The following is an 18,282-nucleotide window of genomic DNA, read 5'->3' as shown; positions in this document are numbered from 1 at the left end:
CTTTCTACATTAAAAGCATCTGGCACATATAAGTCTGGTATAACTTACTTTTACTATAAGATATTTGGGCAAGTAGTTACAGTTACTAAATACAGTGGTGTAGATAAATGCATTCCTTATTAAATAAATTAGAATCCCAACAAGCCTGAGCAACCGACTCTGCAATAACATAGGAGACCATTAAAGATTAAAAGAAAGAAGAAAAGCAAGAAAAGAAGAACAAGAAAGCCCTTCAGCAAATACTTTAACAAATAAATCACTCAGGCAAAGCCGAACAAGTTTTGAAAGGACCTGCTTTGACAGATGTTCTCTGGAAAAGCAAAGGCTTTAGGCAAACCAAATGGCTTTATTTTATTTTTTTAAACTATGAAATACCAGTAATGTTGTTTCTTTATTTTTCAAATATCTTAATTTTTTAAAAAATGCTTTTCAGAACCACTTTTCAGGGACCCTCCCATACTGCCACTTTAAAGATACTTATTAAGGGAACTTATGCTCTTACAGATTTGTCACAAGTATAAAATTCACCACAAAACAACTTTACTCCTTAAGACAGGGAATAAAACTTCCTTAAAATTTCTAAAGCTTCAAGAGGCACTTCATCTTCGAAAGCTGTAAAAAATCATCCATATTGCTTTCACAGCAGGGCCTGTATATAATTCATGCTATAAAAGCCCACATTCTCACAAAAGTCAAGGCAAAATTGAAAAGACAGAGTTCTTATATTTCTCTGTATGAATAAAATTTGCTCACTGAGACTTATAAAACTCAAAATACAAGTATTTGGATAACACTTGCTTATAGGAAATTGAATTCCATAAAAGGATCATGCAAAGTGTACTTACCAGTTGCTTATGCCTTCCCTTCACCTAACGCTTGAATTCTAGGCTTCACACACTTTTCTATCTTTTCCAATTAAAAACGCTGCAGCCTGCTACACTCCATAAAATGGCCGTGTTGTTTAACCAAGAAAAACATGTTAGAGATTGAGCTATCATTTTTAAAAGAAAAAGAAAATAAACACTTGCTTCTTTTGTGGTGAAGCATAAAACACTTAGGCTGGCATCTTGAATCATGAAGCTCCCCTGGACGTTGCTATTGCTCTTCAAGTAGTTGTAAAATTTCTGCCATTCTTGCTTTCTGCATGGTGTCTCAGCAGTAACAGATCAGAACAGGCTAGCAAACAACTCCTTCCTAAATGTAAGCTCTAATTTCTTCTTCTGCAGTGAAATGAACCAAGTTTCTATGCAAAAGAATGAGTGACAGTATGCCCAGCCAATCAGCTTGGGTTTTTTCAGAAAATCATCCCTTAATTCATTCAAAATTAGGTCATATGACACTATTTGAAATACTATTGGCTTACAATGAAAGTAATGTTTGCCTCTACACAGGATAAGGCCACCCATCTATGCCTCCCTGGGCTGAAGACACCTTGACTATAAACGGTACTGTGAATTAAACACACACACACACACACACACACACACACAGGGGGAAAAAATGTAGCCTTACCAGAGCTTCCCAACTATTAAAGGGCCGGAGTTCTGTTATCTTCTGAGCCTTTTTCTGAGAACACTGAGGAATCAAAGTAAGTTCACCAACTGAAGCATCTTGAAGAAAGTGAAGAATTTTACCCTTATAGCCATCCTCCATCACTTCTTCACCACTACTGTAGTCCTCATCTAGTGAACTACCCACATCAGAGCCCGAATCGTATTCAGAGTCTTCGATAACTCTCTTAGGATTAAATACATTTTTTTTACGTTTCTTGTTAAAACCATTTTGTGGTTTCAGGGAACATTTCTGTTTCAGTTTTGTTTTAGCTGCATTTTTAGGGTAATTCTGACTTCTTGAGGAAGCTTCTTTTCCATTTGGAAATTCACTTTGTGAAGCATACTGCATATCTGTGTAGAAAGACAAAAATAACTAAGTTAGAAAGATATAAATCAAATATAAATATAAAGATATAAACCCTCAAATAAGAAAAAAATTACCTAAATGTATTATTTTCCCTTTGAATACAGAATTCAACTATAATTTGTTAAATCTTGATATGCTTTAAAGAGAAATACTGAAGTGGACTTTGAAGTTGTACAATGAGTTGAAATAATTAGCTTCAAAAACAGGTGATTACTAAAAAAAAAAATGAATAAAAACCTCCATTTTCTAACAAAGGTCCTGAGAATATAAATGGCAGCTGCATTTCTGTAAGATATCCCAGATGCTACTTAGCAGCCCCATCTCCATGCCAACACTAACAGGTATAGCAAAAACATGCTCACCCTAAATTAAAACCATTCCTATTATATTAATTTTCCATCGCCATGTCCATCTATTGAAATATACTATTATTAAAAAACATTGCAACTTTATCACTGGTTAACCTATCATACTCCATAGATTTCTAAGATGCCTGTGATTGAAGATAACTCTGTTATTTCTTAGCAGCTAATCTATTACATAATACTTTACTGTTTAGAATGTCTGTTTTACTTACTCAAAGAGCTTTCAGACTTATACACTGATTACCGCACATTCATTCATATGCACATATAAAAGAGAGAAAAATAAACTGGGATAAGGTAGTTCTCAAATTCTTCACATTCATAATCTATCTCTTTTGAATTTTTCAGACACAGAATTGGTGATATTGGTGGCTTTTTTTCCCCCCACACAATCTCATTCTCTGTGCCATCAAGAGCACTGGTACTAAGGTATTTCTTAAAATAATTTATTAAAAAACAAAACCAAGAAAACCTAAAACCACTGTACTGGGTTTTTAAAGCTGGTTTTGTAATCAAGCAGGAATCAATTAGATCAGCTCTTCATAAGGATGTTACTAAACATGTGTGATTCAACTCTTCTCCACTACTTCCCATCTAACATTTGGTTCTGAGAGTTAAAAGTGCTCCAATACAGGTTTAGGGACTTTCTTCCATGCCAGTGATATTCATCTTTTAGGTTTCTGATACTGGTGCTTCTGATTATTCATGTAAGAGCAGGCTAGGACACCTACATTACAGGGATTATAAACCACCAGCAATCATAAGATCCATCCTGTGTGCTGTTAAAATATAAAAAATGTTCCTTTTATATTCAATAAAACATGGTAATTTAAAAGTAGCCTTAACTATCAAAAAAAAAAGCCAAGTGGAAAAAGATATTTACTATTTCATTTTACACTGCCATTAAAGAACAAGCCAAAACATTTGGAAACTGCTCATTTAAAAATTTTTTACATCATTATTTCCAAGATCTTTTGCAATCCCATTCTCTGATAATTACCTAATAGGTTTACATTTTCTTATATTCCAAAATACAGAACATAACAGGAATTATGTGTTTTCTAGGACAGAAGAGCTAATTACCTTGGTCTTCTGCAAACACTTTTAAAGATTCTAAAGCTTCTGTGTACATCCATTCATGTTCCTTGAGTACTTCCCTTAGTTCCTAGAAATAAGTCATTGATCTTTTTGTTAAAAATCTAAAATTAGCAACTTGTAAAAAACTTTTATGCTCTTTTAAATATAAGTAAATCCCTTGAAAATTCATATCTGATTATTTCACATTTGTTTATATGCTGCTTTACAAATTCTTTGTGTGTATAAAATTTCACCTCTGCGAATTTGTAAGTCTTCAAAGGAAATGAAACTAGACTTTCTGCATTTCTATTCTCCCTATGAAGGTTCTGAACACATGAGGATCAAAAATGTTTGTTCAATTAAACTTATCATGCAGCTAGGCTTTTTCAAACTGCCAACTTCAAAACATATAGTTTCAACACATGTAAGGAACCAACCAACAAGATTTTGCAGTTAGCTTATCAGAATTCAGCAGATGTACTACCCGTGCATGTACCTGAATAAATCAATGCAAGTGTGAATGTACTCTAAATGTTAAAGAAATAATGTGCTTCTACATACAATCATGTGATTGAAGAGAAGCAAGTTTGGCATGAATCTTTATACAGACTCTGAAAGCATTCTTACTACTTAGCAAGTAGAACAAAGCTTATGGAATACTAAAGTACTGAAATGCAGTATTATACTTTAAGATTATTTTTTTAAGTTTATTTTTTTAGTGATCTCTACAACCAATGTGAGGCTTGAACCCACGATCCTGAGATCAAGAGTCACGTTTTCCTCACTCAGTCAACCAGGCACCCCTAACCCTTTAAAACTAATGATGTAATGTATGGTGATTAACATAACAATAAAAATTAAAAAAATAAAATTCTTAATGAAAAATTTAAAGGACAAGAATATGAAAAAAGCCAGAACGGTTGACTTGGCTTTCTACATACTCACATTTCATATATGAGTTCCAACTGTTATGTTTGTTATGATTATGATTACTGTGTGGATAAAGTTAGCAATTAAGATAAATAAGCAACGTAAAGAATTAACAAGCAGTATAAAAGTATTTTATAACATTGATAAAGGAGTATATTTAATTAGGAAAATGCAAAACATACCCTAAGCTTTTCCACAGTTTTTCTCAAACACTATTTTGTTCCAAATATTTAGTACACACTGATTATATTTCTGTCCACGACCACCTACCTGTTTATCAAAATTGGGAAATTCCTTTTGCAACTTCAATACAATACTTTCTTGCTTTTCCCAATTACTACTAGATTCTGCAGACTCATTTGATTCCTCTCCCTAATGGAAAGAAAAAAAAACAATTAAGGAGATCATCTATAACGCTAACAGTCTTAAGACAATTACATTTATATTTGACTTGATTTGGAACTTACCACATTAAGAATTCAAAAATGTTTTTCTGTTTCTTGTGAAAACTGACAAATTTGTATCTTTAAGGATAAAAAATATTGCTGCTTTACGATCACAAAAAGACCTTTACTGCCTATCCAATAGCTCACACTTCATTCATAAACACTCAAAATGAGATAAATCTGCAAAAAGACTAGAATGTTCCTCAAATTATTCTAAATAATTTAGGTATTTTGAAGTATATTTGCTAAGCAGCTATATATGCTGCATAAAAAAAAAATGATTCAAATATCTCATCTATGCTCACACTTTTATACCTCCCTACAAATTTCAAACACTGAGAGAAAAGTTTACTTTTCATTTGGTGCTGATTCACAGAATGGCTTAAGTATTAATTGTTCAGCCATAACAAAAAAGTAACATGAATGATAAAGAAACTTATGTGAAGCCAAAACATTAATCTAGGAATAATTATAGTTACTCATATAATCTCTTCTTTGTCACTTGACTTAAATAAACTGGTTAAAATTCCACAGTTAAGGGGCACCTGGGTGGCTCAGTCAGTTAAGTGTCTGACTCTTGGTTTCAGCTCAGGTCATGATCCCAAGGTTGTGGGAGCCTCACGACAGGCTCAGTGGAAGGTCTGCTTGAGATTCTCTCTCTCCCTCTCAAATAAATAAATCTTAAAAAAAAAAAAGATTCTTGGGTTCATGCATAAGAAAAATCTTGCATTTCAGTCAATAAAAAATATTTATCTAACTCTGCTTAGAAGTATACCACATGCCATATAATCAAGATATAGAAAAATACAGCCTCATGTTTTCTCTTCTACCTCCTTCTTATCCAACTAAATGTTATTTTTCCTTCCCCACCCAAAATAGAAATACTGAATTGTGAGTGATACCTCTGCTGCACAGAGGTGTAAGATGGGAGTTCCACAAGACAGACGCAGATAAAATACTATGGAAGTTTGGAAGAGGAAGAAGAAAACTCCATGTGTTTTTATAATTTTGGAAGAGGAAGAGAAAGAAGAAAACTCCATGTGTTTTTATAATAGTGAATGGCCCATTTGGGTTGAAGCACAGAGACCATGGATAGGCTACTAGGCTGAAAAATTAAATCAGAGCTAATACTGCATTTGGCCTGCAGTGCTAAATTGAGGTCAGCCTTTATTAAGAAAGCAAAGGTTTTGAGCTGGGGAAAAAAACACTAATACATGGAGAAAGCATTTCAAAACTGTCAGAAATTCATACTGCCATCCTCACTTAACAGCTGAAGACACTGAAACGCCAAGAATAAACCTTTTAGGTCATAGATAGATAATAACTATCTGAGGCAGGAATAGAAACTTAGGTATCTAACTGTACACTGCTGTTTTTCTACTATGTAAATGTTTCCTAAACCTTAGTCATTCACATAGCACATTCCTGTCTATCAAAGAATGAATGGATAAACAAACTGTAGTATATACATAAAATATTATTCAGCCTTAAAAAAAGAAGTACTGATACTTGCTACAATGTGGATGAACCTCCAAAAACATTATGCTAAGTGAAAGCTAGACACAAAAGGTAACATTGTGTGCCTCTATTTACATGAAATATCCAGAACAGGTAAATCTAGACAGAAAGCAGACTGGTGGCTGCCCAGGGCTGGAGGGGGGAGGAATGAAAGGAGAGAAACGACTTAAAAGGGATGGCAGGCTAGTATGGGGTGATAGAAAGATTTTGGGACGGGATGGTAGACTAGCAATGAACTGTTCATTCTTAAAATGGTTAATTTTATGCTATGTGAATTTTACCTTAATAAAAAAAGTCTGATGTTTGGAAAGCAGTAAATATCTTTTGGGAATCAAATATATGATAGTACAAATTAAACATTCAGTAGATGGTATACCTCTCATTTGCTGTCTGCTCTCAGATTTAACACTTCTGCCAGCTCTGCTAATCCCTGGTGGCTTAAAATACCTATGCGATCCAGTGGTAACACCAGAGCTTTACACAAGACAGGTGATACACAGAGTCTGGGCCGAAATCTGTCTCAGTGGGCTGTAGGGTTATGAATTAATCTTGTGGTTATTTTTCCCATTCCAGAATGCATATAGCTGGAGCAGATATATTTAGGACTGGCAGCAATCTCATATTAGCTCCTTGGCCCACGAAGTAAGGGCCATTAGTGTAGGAAAAAAACAAATCCAAGTTCCTAAAACCGAGGAGGGGCAGAGGAAGGGGTAGGAAGAGGAAGAAGAGAAGTACAAGCAGCAGCAGCAGCAAAAGCATATTCCTCAAGGAACTGAGAGATGGTATCACCATCCCATCCCATCCCAATGAAATGGGCCTCCTTGGCCTATACAAGAGCTAGATGATGGGTTCTGGGGGATTACTTCAGGTTATCATAAACAAAGAGGTGATGACCCCGATTTTTACTACTAAACCAGATGTGGTATTTTTACTGGAGCAAATCAATAACACTGTGCAGTTATCAATCTGTCAGATGCTTCTTCCCCCACTGTCCCCATCCCAATTAGAAAGGACAAGCCAAAGCAATTGTTTTCATCTGGGCAGGGTCAGTGATAGATGCACCTTCACTGTCTTTAGGGCTATGGTAACTCTCTTGCTCTTTCCTCATATAGCACTCTAGGACTGATAGTTTTGCACAGTGCACAGAATTCACGTTAATCATCTACACCGAAGACATCACACTGACCGGACCTGGTAGGCAGGAAGCAGTGGGTACCTTACTAAGATACATGCATGTCAAAGAGTGGGGAATAACCCCCCTCAAATTCTGGGGACCACCACTTTCATGAATTTTATGAGGGATCCAATCTGGGGCATGTTGCAAATGCCATTCAAAAAAAAAGGAAAGAAAAAGGGTGCATACTGTTTATGAGAAAGAAGCACAACACTCGGTCGGCCTCCTTCGATATTGGAGGCAAGGTACACTTCGTTATGGCGTGTGCTGCTTAATCTGTTTACAAACTAACTCTTTAACACTGTCACAGTTATGAATGAGGCCCACATGAAGAGAAGACTCTGTAGCAGTCCAGGATACAGTACAAGGTGCTCTGCCACTTGGGTTTCTTGACCAACAAGCAGATGCGATATTCTCAAAGAACCTGTGGCTAATAAGGATGTTGTATAGTGTCTGCAGAAAGCCCTAATAGGAAAATCACAGCAGAGACCCATAAGCTTTTGAAGCAAGGTCAGGTGTCCTGCTGAAAACTACAGTCTGTTCTGCTACATGACATATGCAATTCCAAAATTACTGCACTGTGCAAAATCATGAAAATAATAAACTACAGTGTTTAAGAAAAATCATGTTAGAGGTACAACATTCAAAAACTTCATCAGTGACACATTAAAAAAAGAAAGGACTGTGCTTAAAACAGGGTAGCACAATTTCACATACATTAAATGGTTAAGAAATACATAAATACTATAATAAATATGAACTGAAGTCTGCTTGGGGGCGTTAGCACTGGAAGGTACTGTGAGGTACTGTGAAGTGGTAGAAGGGTTATCTGAAAATAACAAAGTTGTTAACACCAGCTATGGAATGCCATGGCTCACTGTGTTATCTCTGCAATATTGGCTGAAAATATAAATAAGAAATTATAAAATAAACAAATATGTATTTCTGCTCCTTTGAGAGCCTCTCCTTTCATACTAATGTTGTCTATATGGTTCTTTTTTTTTTTTTTTAACTTATTTATTTGAGAGAGCATGCACGTGCATGCAAGCCAGGGGAGGGGCAGAGGGAGAGGCAGAGAATCTTAAGCAGGCTCTGAACCGAGCGTGGAGCCCAATGTGGGGCTTGAACTCACAACCCTGAGATCATGACCTGAGCTGAAATCGAGCTGGATGCTTAACTGACGGAGCCATCCAGGTGCCCCCGTCTGTATGGTTCTAAATTCAACCGGATGCTATGCATGACTCTTTCTACATTCAGCATTAAATCCATTATCTTTAAACCAGTACAACTGTTTTCAGTAACACTTAAAACACCTAACGTGATGTGTTAAGCTGTCATGGTGTAGCCTTTTAGTCTTCACCATCACTGTCATCGTCACCTTCTGCATTCGTAAGGCCAGCAGCAGCAAATTATTGCAAGAGTTCTGTGGTTAGATCATCAGAGTGGGACCCTAGCTCTTCATGACCTCCAGTTTCTACTTCCTCCAATCCAACCTGCTTTCTTAACATAGCTTGTTCTAAGTTTTAAAAACTTCTCTAAAGAATCAAAATCTTTCAAAATCACAAATAAATCAAGGAGAGTTTTCCACCACACAAATGCAAACACTCTTATCACTCCAGGCTTTTACAATGGTAGCAATGAACATTCTGATGTTAAATCTATTCCCAAATTCTATAATCACATCTGCATTCTTTCGGTAATAGCAATTAGCATCTTAAATGGTCACTTTAAATAGTAAGCCATAAATGATGTAATCACACTTTTATCACAGGGTTATCTCAGAGGGGTGGTTTTCTGAGGCAAAAAGAAGAAAAAAAATGGGGTTGAGTTCGGTTTTTGTAAATAGGCAGGCTTGATGCATTTTATATAAGAGTTATTAAGTAAAGGTTTTTTCACTTGCTTTTGTTCTTGCAATAACTCTCTTACAACAGACAATAATTAAGTAAAAATATCAATGCAGATTTGGGCAATCCATCCATTTTTCCTATACCTGTAGTGAACTCTAAGGGTGACTTTCTTTTAAAGGGCTCAGCTCAGTTTGGTAAGTAAGAAACTACTATTGGTTTTAGCTCTAAGTCTCTACCTGGCACTAGTGCTGAACATCAAGTAATGCCATCTTTCAAAGCCCTAATTCCTCTTTTCTGTCTTTCAGATTTGGGACTTGTAAGGCAGGCATTTGTAACAGATACCTGTTCTGTCAAAATTTACAGTTCAATTCAATGTACAGTTGTTTCCTTTAGTTTATTTCTGTATCACACCTGGAAAATTCTTTTGCAGCTTTCCCATCTGCACTCATCGCTTTGTGTGACAGTTGATGGCTTAGGAATTTGCAGCACTGTCTGAAACTACTATAGCAACCACTAGTGGCACCAAAAGAAGCTACTTCTGCAGGATACAGTTATTTCCTTAAAAAGGCTTTGTATATAAAGATTCATAAGGAAAAGGGTGTTCCTGATTTTTTCACTCTTTGATCTTTAATTCAAATGCTCAACCATCTTTACTTTTCTCCTATTTCTTTATGCCTATCCCAGCATTTCATGACAGGCCGGCTGTATTATATTCGTGGCACTGTCTCTGATGCTTCACAATGTGGATTCCTTTATGCCTGTTGCTCAGGATATAGCATATCCTTATTTCTTCCCAAATGTTTGTTTCAAGCTTTTCTTCAACACTTAAAACTTTCCTTTTGTATGTACTGCCTGATATTCTTGAACGAGATTGCTTAGATATGTTCGGGATGTTGAACAGGTGCTTTTTTCCCAAAAAGTTCACCATTGTGAAAGAATAGAAACACAGGCTCATGGGATAATAAACATGGAAAATGAAGTAGCCAGTAATGTTTGGGGTGTGTGCATTTTATGTATTCCTATGTGGCCCAGTGCAGTTGGGTACAGTGTTGTGTTCACCTAGTACTTCTCATGAACAAAACTGTACATAAATAACGCAAAATTTAGGCTACACTAAAACTGCTGTTTAACATATTTACTGCACTGGAACAAATTCTCCTTTTAAAAACAGAATGGACTTATCTCTCTTTGTGAAACAACTGCTGGCTTGATAGGGAGTCCTGACAGGAACAGAATGGTTGGCCATGGGACATTAAATGACCATGAGACTTGAGCTGATGTGATCTGATTATCTCATCTACCAAGCCTAAAACTGGGCACGAACAGCAGCAACCCATCATCAAAATGGGAGACTGAAATTGAACTTGAGCAGGTTCAGGAAGTACAAATAAGTTGCATGTGCAGGAGTCCCAGAGTCCCATAGTACCTACTTTGCTTTACTGCTGCCCCTCCTTCAACCAGTATCTATGGCACTTTTGGGAATTCTTTATGATCAAATAATGAGGGAAAATCTTGAAATTGGTTTTCAAAGGGTTTACATACTGTTAGAAGCAGCCCAAAGTGAAGTAAACTGCTATGATTTAACCTATTTTAAAAGAGTAGCCCTGTGCACAACTTTGGGCAGTACATCTTACTGTCCCTTTTGTATAGAGAGAGATGGCCAGATGTATAGAGCTATGATATATTATGGACAGAAGCCAAGGAGGAGAGTAATAAAAATAAAAGATCAGTAACCAGAAGTCTGGGAAAGAGGTGCACTGTTGAACTTATCAGGAGTTTTTCTGAGAACAGAATGCAAGGGAAACAGTCTTCCTTGAGAATGTTCAGCAAAGGCCATCTACTACAGAGGAAATTTTTAGGAATCAGATAGACAAGATGATCTATTCTGTGAATACCAATACCACCACAGCCATCTGAATGCTTGCCCAATGGGTCTACATACAAATGGCCATGGTAACAGGAATTGAGGCTGTGCATACAAATCAACAAGAGAGTCCTACACCAAGATTTATCTGACCATTGCTACCAACAAATACTTGACTTGCCAAGAGCAGAGGCCAACAATGAGTTTCCACAATACCACCATTCCTTGGGAGAGTCAGTCAACTGTCTGGTGGAAAGCTGATTACATTGGACCCCTTTCATCATGGAAGGGACAGTAATAGAAAACTACCGTAAGCTGCCTTTCCTCTCTACTTGCTTCTGGCAATATCAGTTATGGGTTGAATTCTGTCTCTCCAAAATTCATGTGACGAATAACACCCAGTAGCTCAGAATGTGACTTTATTTAGAGACAGAGTCTTTACTGAGATAATCAAATTAAAATTAGGGCGAGCCCTAATCTGATGACTGGTGTCCTTACAAAAAGGAGAAATTTGGAGACAGACATGCACACAAAGAGCACACAATGTGATGACGAAGGCAAGGATCTACAAGCCAAGAAACACCAAAGTTGCCAGCAAACCACGAGAAACAAAGAGAATGGAAAGCCTTCAGAAGAAACCAACCCTTCTGACGCACTAGCTTCAGAACTGTAAGACAATACATTTCTGTTGTTTAAGCCACCCAGTTTGTGCTACTTTGTTATGGCAGCCCTAGGAAACTAACATCATATATAGATATAGAGAAAACCTAATTCACACAGTACACTGTGACACCATAATGTTCCTGACCAGGGAGCTAAGAAAAGTGCATCAATGAATTCATGCCCAAGTTCAGTGATTTCACCATGTGCCTCAATACTCAAGAAGCAGTGGGCTTACAGAACAGTGGTACCACTTAGTGAAAATCCAGCACATGAACTTATAGAGAACACACAAGACTGATGTGTTATTCAACAGGATGTACAAAGAAAGTAAATGCTTTGAATCAGCAATCAATATGATGCTATTTTCCCCACAGCCATTATATACATAGATCTGTAAAATAAAATGTGGGCCCAGTCTCTTATACTACAGCTGTTCCTCATAGCTAAAAACCCACAGAATTTTTACTTCCTATCAGTATTAGTTCTTAAGAAAAAAATGCTTCCATGTAGGGACATAACACTGTCTCATTAAATTAGGGTAGAGACTGCCACCTGGCTACTCTGGGCTTCTTATACCATTAAATCACAGGTTAAAAAAAAAACAAAAAACGGTTATTATACTAGTTGGGGTAACTGATTTTGATTTTGATTACCAAGAAGAAATTGTGTTGTCTCGAATGCAGGCAGGGAGGACTATGTCTGGTTTCACTGGGAGGCCTTTCAGTGGTTCTAGTCATAAAGTGAAAGTTAATGGAAAACTATAGAGTAACCCAATAAAAGCATAACCGTAAATATTTTTACATAAGCAGTTAAATATCAAAGATGTCATCTAGAAGAATTATAAACAGCTGAGGAGGAGGAAATGGTGCTGGTGGTGATAACAGCCATTTTTCTTAAGTGTTCAATTATATAGTCAAAGTATATTTTCCCAAAGTTACTTTATCATGCCACTAGAATGTTTTTAATAATTGATTTTATAACTCAGAGATAAGCAATTAATACCAGATAAATTGAAAAGAAAGCAAAAAGTCATAAATGAAATGTAAACACATTCTGATTTGGTTGTGAAAAAGGAGTGATTCATTTAGGTCTAATATCCACAGATTCAAGATATTCTATGCCTAACAGCTGATTTTGATACTGCAGTTCAAATGTAACTTACGTGATCCAGTCTTTTCTTTTTCATAGACTGATCATCATTAAATTCATCTTCCTCATAGGGCTCCGAAGAAGAAGATAATTTTCTTTTCCTGGGTCCACCACCTTCTAAAACAGAGAAGAACAATCAAAGCCTGCATAGTTATTATAAGAAGCATTAATGCAAAATAAAGGCAAAAATGTTATTATAATGAATACATGTGTAGACAGTTCTCTTGACATCAGGCCCAATGTTATCTCTTCTACTTATCTTGTATACTCAGTAAATGTCAACTGAATTAAAGGAAAAATAAAGAGACTTTTATCAGTCTTTCAAAAGTAGAAATCACTGTAATAATGTTATTTGTAAACCATCATGTTACTTAACAATAACATACATCACTAAACTGACGGGTAATTCTACAGAGCAATATTGAAAGGAGAGGGTTCCCCCGGTGACTTAGTGTTCAGCAGTGAAAATAAGTTGAGCCCTATCAGTGTAGCTTATTTGAATAATCGTTTACTATGTACCAGGCTTTGCAAAGGGCTTTTATTAACCGTTGTTATAAACTTCCACAATAAACTTACAAAGTAGGTAACAGTCTCTCTCATTTAACAGATGAGGAAGTGAGATATAGACAGCTCAAGTGATTAATGCTCTTAACCTAAGACCAAGAGAGTGTAACATAGAGGCTATAACAGTGACAGAAAATTTACATATTGTCATAACTGAAAGAAAAACTCAAACTACATGATCTTAATAAGCTATACTATAGGGGCGCATGGCTGGCTCAGTAGGTAGAACAGTGACTCAATCTTGGGGTTGTAAATTCAAGCCCCACACTGGGCGTAGAGATTACTTAAAAATAAAATCTTAAAGAAACAAAAGGAAGCTGTATTACATATTTGTACTTTGAATACATTTATCTATTTCTTATACACTTTTACTTTCAGAGAGCAAATTCCTCATACTGCTGTGTTAATATGAAACCATATGCTAAAGCTTACAAAAGTGCAGTATTAATTAAATCAGTACCCTAACTATGCTTTTAGAAATAAAGCTTGTAGCAGTATTCAAAATAAATATAAACATGACAGCTTTTAAGTTGAAAGCCTGAAAATTTTATAATATAGTTGTAACAAAGTAAGAAATGTTATTAAAGTTTTAAAGTATAATTTCATGTAAGTGTGGATGGTTAAATTTTTATTTTCCAATTTATTTCATAAAGTAAATGTACATTCTGCAGATACCAACTACTTCCCATTATCCACTTTAAAGAGGGATTAAAAAAACCCATATATTTATTGCAGGAGGGTGAGCACTGTTAGTAACAGTCTAAGTCCGGAAAAAAAACTTCGAAAGTGGCTACAGGCAAAAAATTTGCCAAGTGTGGGGGACAAAATACAAATCTAAAATTTTAGTATGAAAAGGTTACATAACAGCACACAATGCTGCCTACATCTAAATCTACTCTATTTATAATTAATTAAAAATTTTGTATGTAACTATGTTATGCTGCGCTCATCTTAAGTGTAGCTACCGATGCTATTAGGTATTCCTGACTATATTCCCTGTGCTGTGAGACGTGCTCACCGTGTGGTAAGTGCGGCATAAGGCATAGCAGCTGAATCACTACTGTACACCTGAAACTCATGTCACACTGTGTGTTAGCTATATATCAATAAAAAAAGTTTTTGCATATATCCAAAGAAAACAAATTAATATTTTACATTAAATAGCACTTCCAAATTGTGTTTCACAAATCCTCATCTTTTATTGGGAGCACCATCATCAATTTCAGAAAAAAAAGTTAAAATTGTACCCCATGCCCCAGATGAAAATAAATTTCATCTAAGATCAGTATTTAACAATAACAAATAAAACACTAAACTGTATAAAGAAAATAAACAAAGAACACATATAGGCAGTTCAACAGGAAAAGAAAATGAGATGTTCAACTTCATTAATAATTAAAAACAGTTAAAATAAAAAAAATAAAATACCATTTATTTTTCATCCATTAAAAAGACAGTCCTAGCAGACCACAGGCAAAAAGGCACTTTTAAACATTACACACTGTTATATCCTTTCTGGAAGGCAATGTAAATAATACATCTCAGAATTTTAGATATCTTTTAGTCCAACAATTTCTTCTCTAGGAATTATTTGACAGAACTGATGGAAATGTGTGCTTAAGTATACATACAAGAATTCTGTCTAAATGCTTAAGATATTAAACAAGTTAGAACACACACATAAATCCCACTGTTATAAATTAGGTAGACTTTTAAAAATAAACATGGAAAGATGTCTCTAAACAATAAAAAGGTCACAAAGCAGATATATAAAAGGATCACAATCACCTAAAAATGGTTTTATGTATTTTTATAGAAACACACAGAAGTAGAAGAAATAGCTAGAGACTCCTGACAACATCAATAAATTCGTATTATTACCTTTTAAAACAGGGTAAAACCTTCGGATATATATATATATGTGTGTGTGTGTGTGTGTATATATATATATTTTTTTGTAATCTAGTATTCTTAAATGAAAACTTTCAGAAAGCAATGCATAAAAGGTACCCCTATTGTTTAATATGTGAAATATTATCTGTAAGAGATAATTTGTGCTAAAACCAATATCCAACATCATGATGTATAAAACTGTCCAAAATATCTTAACAGATATTTAAAAAGACTTTTGAGAAAACTGTTCTAATATATCGAAAATAGTTTCCTGTTTTAATGATACTGTATATTGAAGGCTATCTTAACATTGGTGAGGCAAAGCTGTCTTTCTATACATCACCTCATAAGTATAATATACTAAAGATGAAGATGACTGATAGGACGGTCTAGTCTATTCCAAGATGAAGCATGAAGTCTACTTTAAAAACAAGAAAACCCTGATTTCTTCTTTCCTTATAACTTTCCACTTGAAAATATTTATTTATTATTATTATTCTTAAGTATGCTCCATGCCCAGTATGGATTATTATTATTGTTGTTGTTATTCTTAAGTAGGCTCCATGCCCAGTATGGAGCCTAATGGGGGGCTTGAACGTACGACCGTGAGATCAAGACCTAAGCTGAGATCAAGAGTCGGACACTTAACCGACTGAGCTATCCAGGTGCTCCGAAAATACTTTTTTTAGTAAGAAATAGTATCAATGTACAGTGCAAGAATGAGAATAAGAAAAAAAACTCAGATGAAGTTCAAATTTAACGAGGATTGTGAACTCCATGAAAGCAAAGGTTTTGTCTATTTTGTTTCCTTATATATCCTCAATGCCTAAAACAGCATCTGGCACCTAGTAGTAGATACACAATAAATATTTGTTAAATTAATGAATAAGTTGAATGATATAAGTTGAGAAAAAAGATTAGACACTATTATGGAATAAAGCTTTTTCTACAAATCTGGAAAGATTATGGAATATTGCGATATTATAAAAACAAGAAAGTATATGTAAAATTTCCCAAACCATTCTGCAACTCAACAAATGTTCAATTAGTCTATCATTTTTCAGGAACTTTTAAAGTAAGTGCCAGGGCTATGGTAATGAGGGAGATACAGTCAACCTTCTCCTACACCATTTTCTATCATCAGATGGCCCGTAAGAACAGATGACTAACATTTACTATGTCAGCACAGTTATTTATTATGTGCCACATACTACAGTAAGAAATTTACATTAACTTTATCAATTCTTCACAACAACCTATGAGTTCAGTACTATTATTACGCTATTTTGCTGCTAGGGAAACAGAGATCCGGAAGAGTTAGGCAACGCTGCCCAAGGTCACACAGCTAGTACGTGGAAGAAAAGGAAGAACCTTAACATACTGTGTAGGTAGCACCCACACAATACTATTCCCTTGCTCAAATTGAAGAAAATGAAAGACTTAAAATATTTCATATGGATGAAACAATTTCATCTTTGGAATGCACTCTAATAGAATCTACTTGGTTGGAGGTAAAAGTGAGGTAGGTATTTGCTGAAGAGGGATGATAGGCCCATGAGAACACACTATGCTATATTCTATTTTTGCATAATGATTTTAGAGTTTCAAAAAATTTTAGGAAGCTAAAAAAATTCACTTAGGGAAATGGGCATTTATTCACACAATGTTGATGAAAAAACAAATTAGCACAACCTTTAAAAAAGTAACATGGAAGTACATATTAAACTTGATTCAGCATCCCAGTTTGAAATTTAGCCTAGAGAAATAATTAACATAGATTTCCTTATAAGGCTATTTACTTTAGTACTATAATAACAAAATAATGGAGATATAAAGGCTATTTAACCGAGAAATAGTTAATAAACCAATCATATGCATAGTTACAGAGGAATGTTATGGGGCCGTATTTCAAAATTGGATAAATCTGATTGTTCTGACGAGTTATCCATGATAATTCATCAAGTGATTTTTTTAAAAAAATGCAAACCAATACTATTATTGCATTTCCTAGTTAAATGTGTGTGCGTGTGTTGTGTAATAGCAGGTACAAGCATAAGAAAAGTTGAAAATGATACAAAGCAAATTTAAGAGTGGTTAATGGAGTGTGGATTTGCATTCATTCTTTAAATGCTTTTTTGGTAGTGGGATTTAGGTTATTTTTACTTGTTTGGTATATACAAGTTAGGGGAAAAAAAAAACCAAGACAGTATTTGCTGGAAAAAAAAAAAAATGGAGGTGCTTTTATATTGCAAGCTCCTTAAATCCATTTATTTTTGTATCCCAAGCCTGGAACATAGCATAAATATTTACTAAATGAAGGAATGCTGATTACCAGCTAGGACTTTCCACAAGACATTATGTTCCTACTGACTCAGATTTGTAGACCTGTAAATAAAACCACAATGCAATTAGAAAGGACACTTAAAAAAGAAAATATACCTTCCAAAACTTCACTGTTACGAGATTTGATCTGTAGAAAACAAGCAAATTACCAATGAAAACCTGCCCCCTCCCTAGGGGAAAAAAAAAAAAAAAATCAACCTAGAAAATTTGGTTCCCAAATAGCTGTATGACCTCAGGTAAGTCACTTAACCTTCTTAAGCTTCAGTTTCTTCACTTAAAAAAAACTGAAGCTATTAACAACTCATAACATTCCTGTAAGAATTCATGAAGGTGCTTGGTAAATTGGAGAGCAATTATCAAAAATGTGAAGATATTTATTATTATAAAACTAATAAATTGACATGGCTAGAACTAAGTTAGGCCTACCTGCATCACCAAACATCAGCAAGGCGGCAGCAATTGCTCCATCCATAGTGCTTGTTGATTCAATCAACTAACAGAATGAGAAAAGATTGTTTTAAAAATAACA

The 18,282-nt window shown here is 35.1% G+C and overlaps 2 protein-coding genes across 5 annotated transcripts in view; one reads left to right on the top strand and one right to left on the bottom strand.

Moving 5' to 3' along the window:
• Nucleotides 1–6,371, top strand: part of HPGDS (hematopoietic prostaglandin D synthase) — a 68,403-nt gene extending 62,032 nt beyond the window's left edge. The window contains exon 7 of the mRNA XM_073891972.1: nt 5,618–6,371. The gene's annotated coding sequence lies outside the window, so the exon portion shown is untranslated. The remainder of the gene's footprint in view (nt 1–5,617) is intronic.
• SMARCAD1 (SNF2 related chromatin remodeling ATPase with DExD box 1) overlaps nt 1–18,282 on the bottom strand; it is a 75,960-nt gene that overhangs the window by 32,580 nt on the left and 25,098 nt on the right. For 3 of the 4 annotated variants that reach the window (XM_073891971.1, XM_025873458.2, XM_025873459.2), the window contains exons 5-9: nt 18,180–18,246; nt 12,967–13,070; nt 4,563–4,664; nt 3,369–3,450; nt 1,513–1,904 (exon numbers count right to left, since the gene is read on the bottom strand). In XM_073891971.1, the coding sequence (XP_073748072.1) occupies nt 1,513–1,904; nt 3,369–3,450; nt 4,563–4,664; nt 12,967–13,070; nt 18,180–18,246 (747 nt within the window). The remainder of the gene's footprint in view (nt 1–1,512; nt 1,905–3,368; nt 3,451–4,562; nt 4,665–12,966; nt 13,071–18,179; nt 18,247–18,282) is intronic. The other variant, XM_025873461.2, reaches the window with a different exon arrangement.

The sequence above is a fragment of the Callorhinus ursinus genome, unplaced genomic scaffold (genome assembly GCF_003265705.2).
Source record: "Callorhinus ursinus isolate GAN/ISIS: 27379988/994484 unplaced genomic scaffold, GSC_fseal_2.0 scaffold4, whole genome shotgun sequence".
Classification (NCBI taxonomy): Eukaryota; Metazoa; Chordata; class Mammalia; order Carnivora; family Otariidae; genus Callorhinus; species Callorhinus ursinus.
The sequence above is the reverse complement of the archived record's forward strand: the minus strand, read 5'-3'. Positions and strand labels throughout refer to the sequence as shown.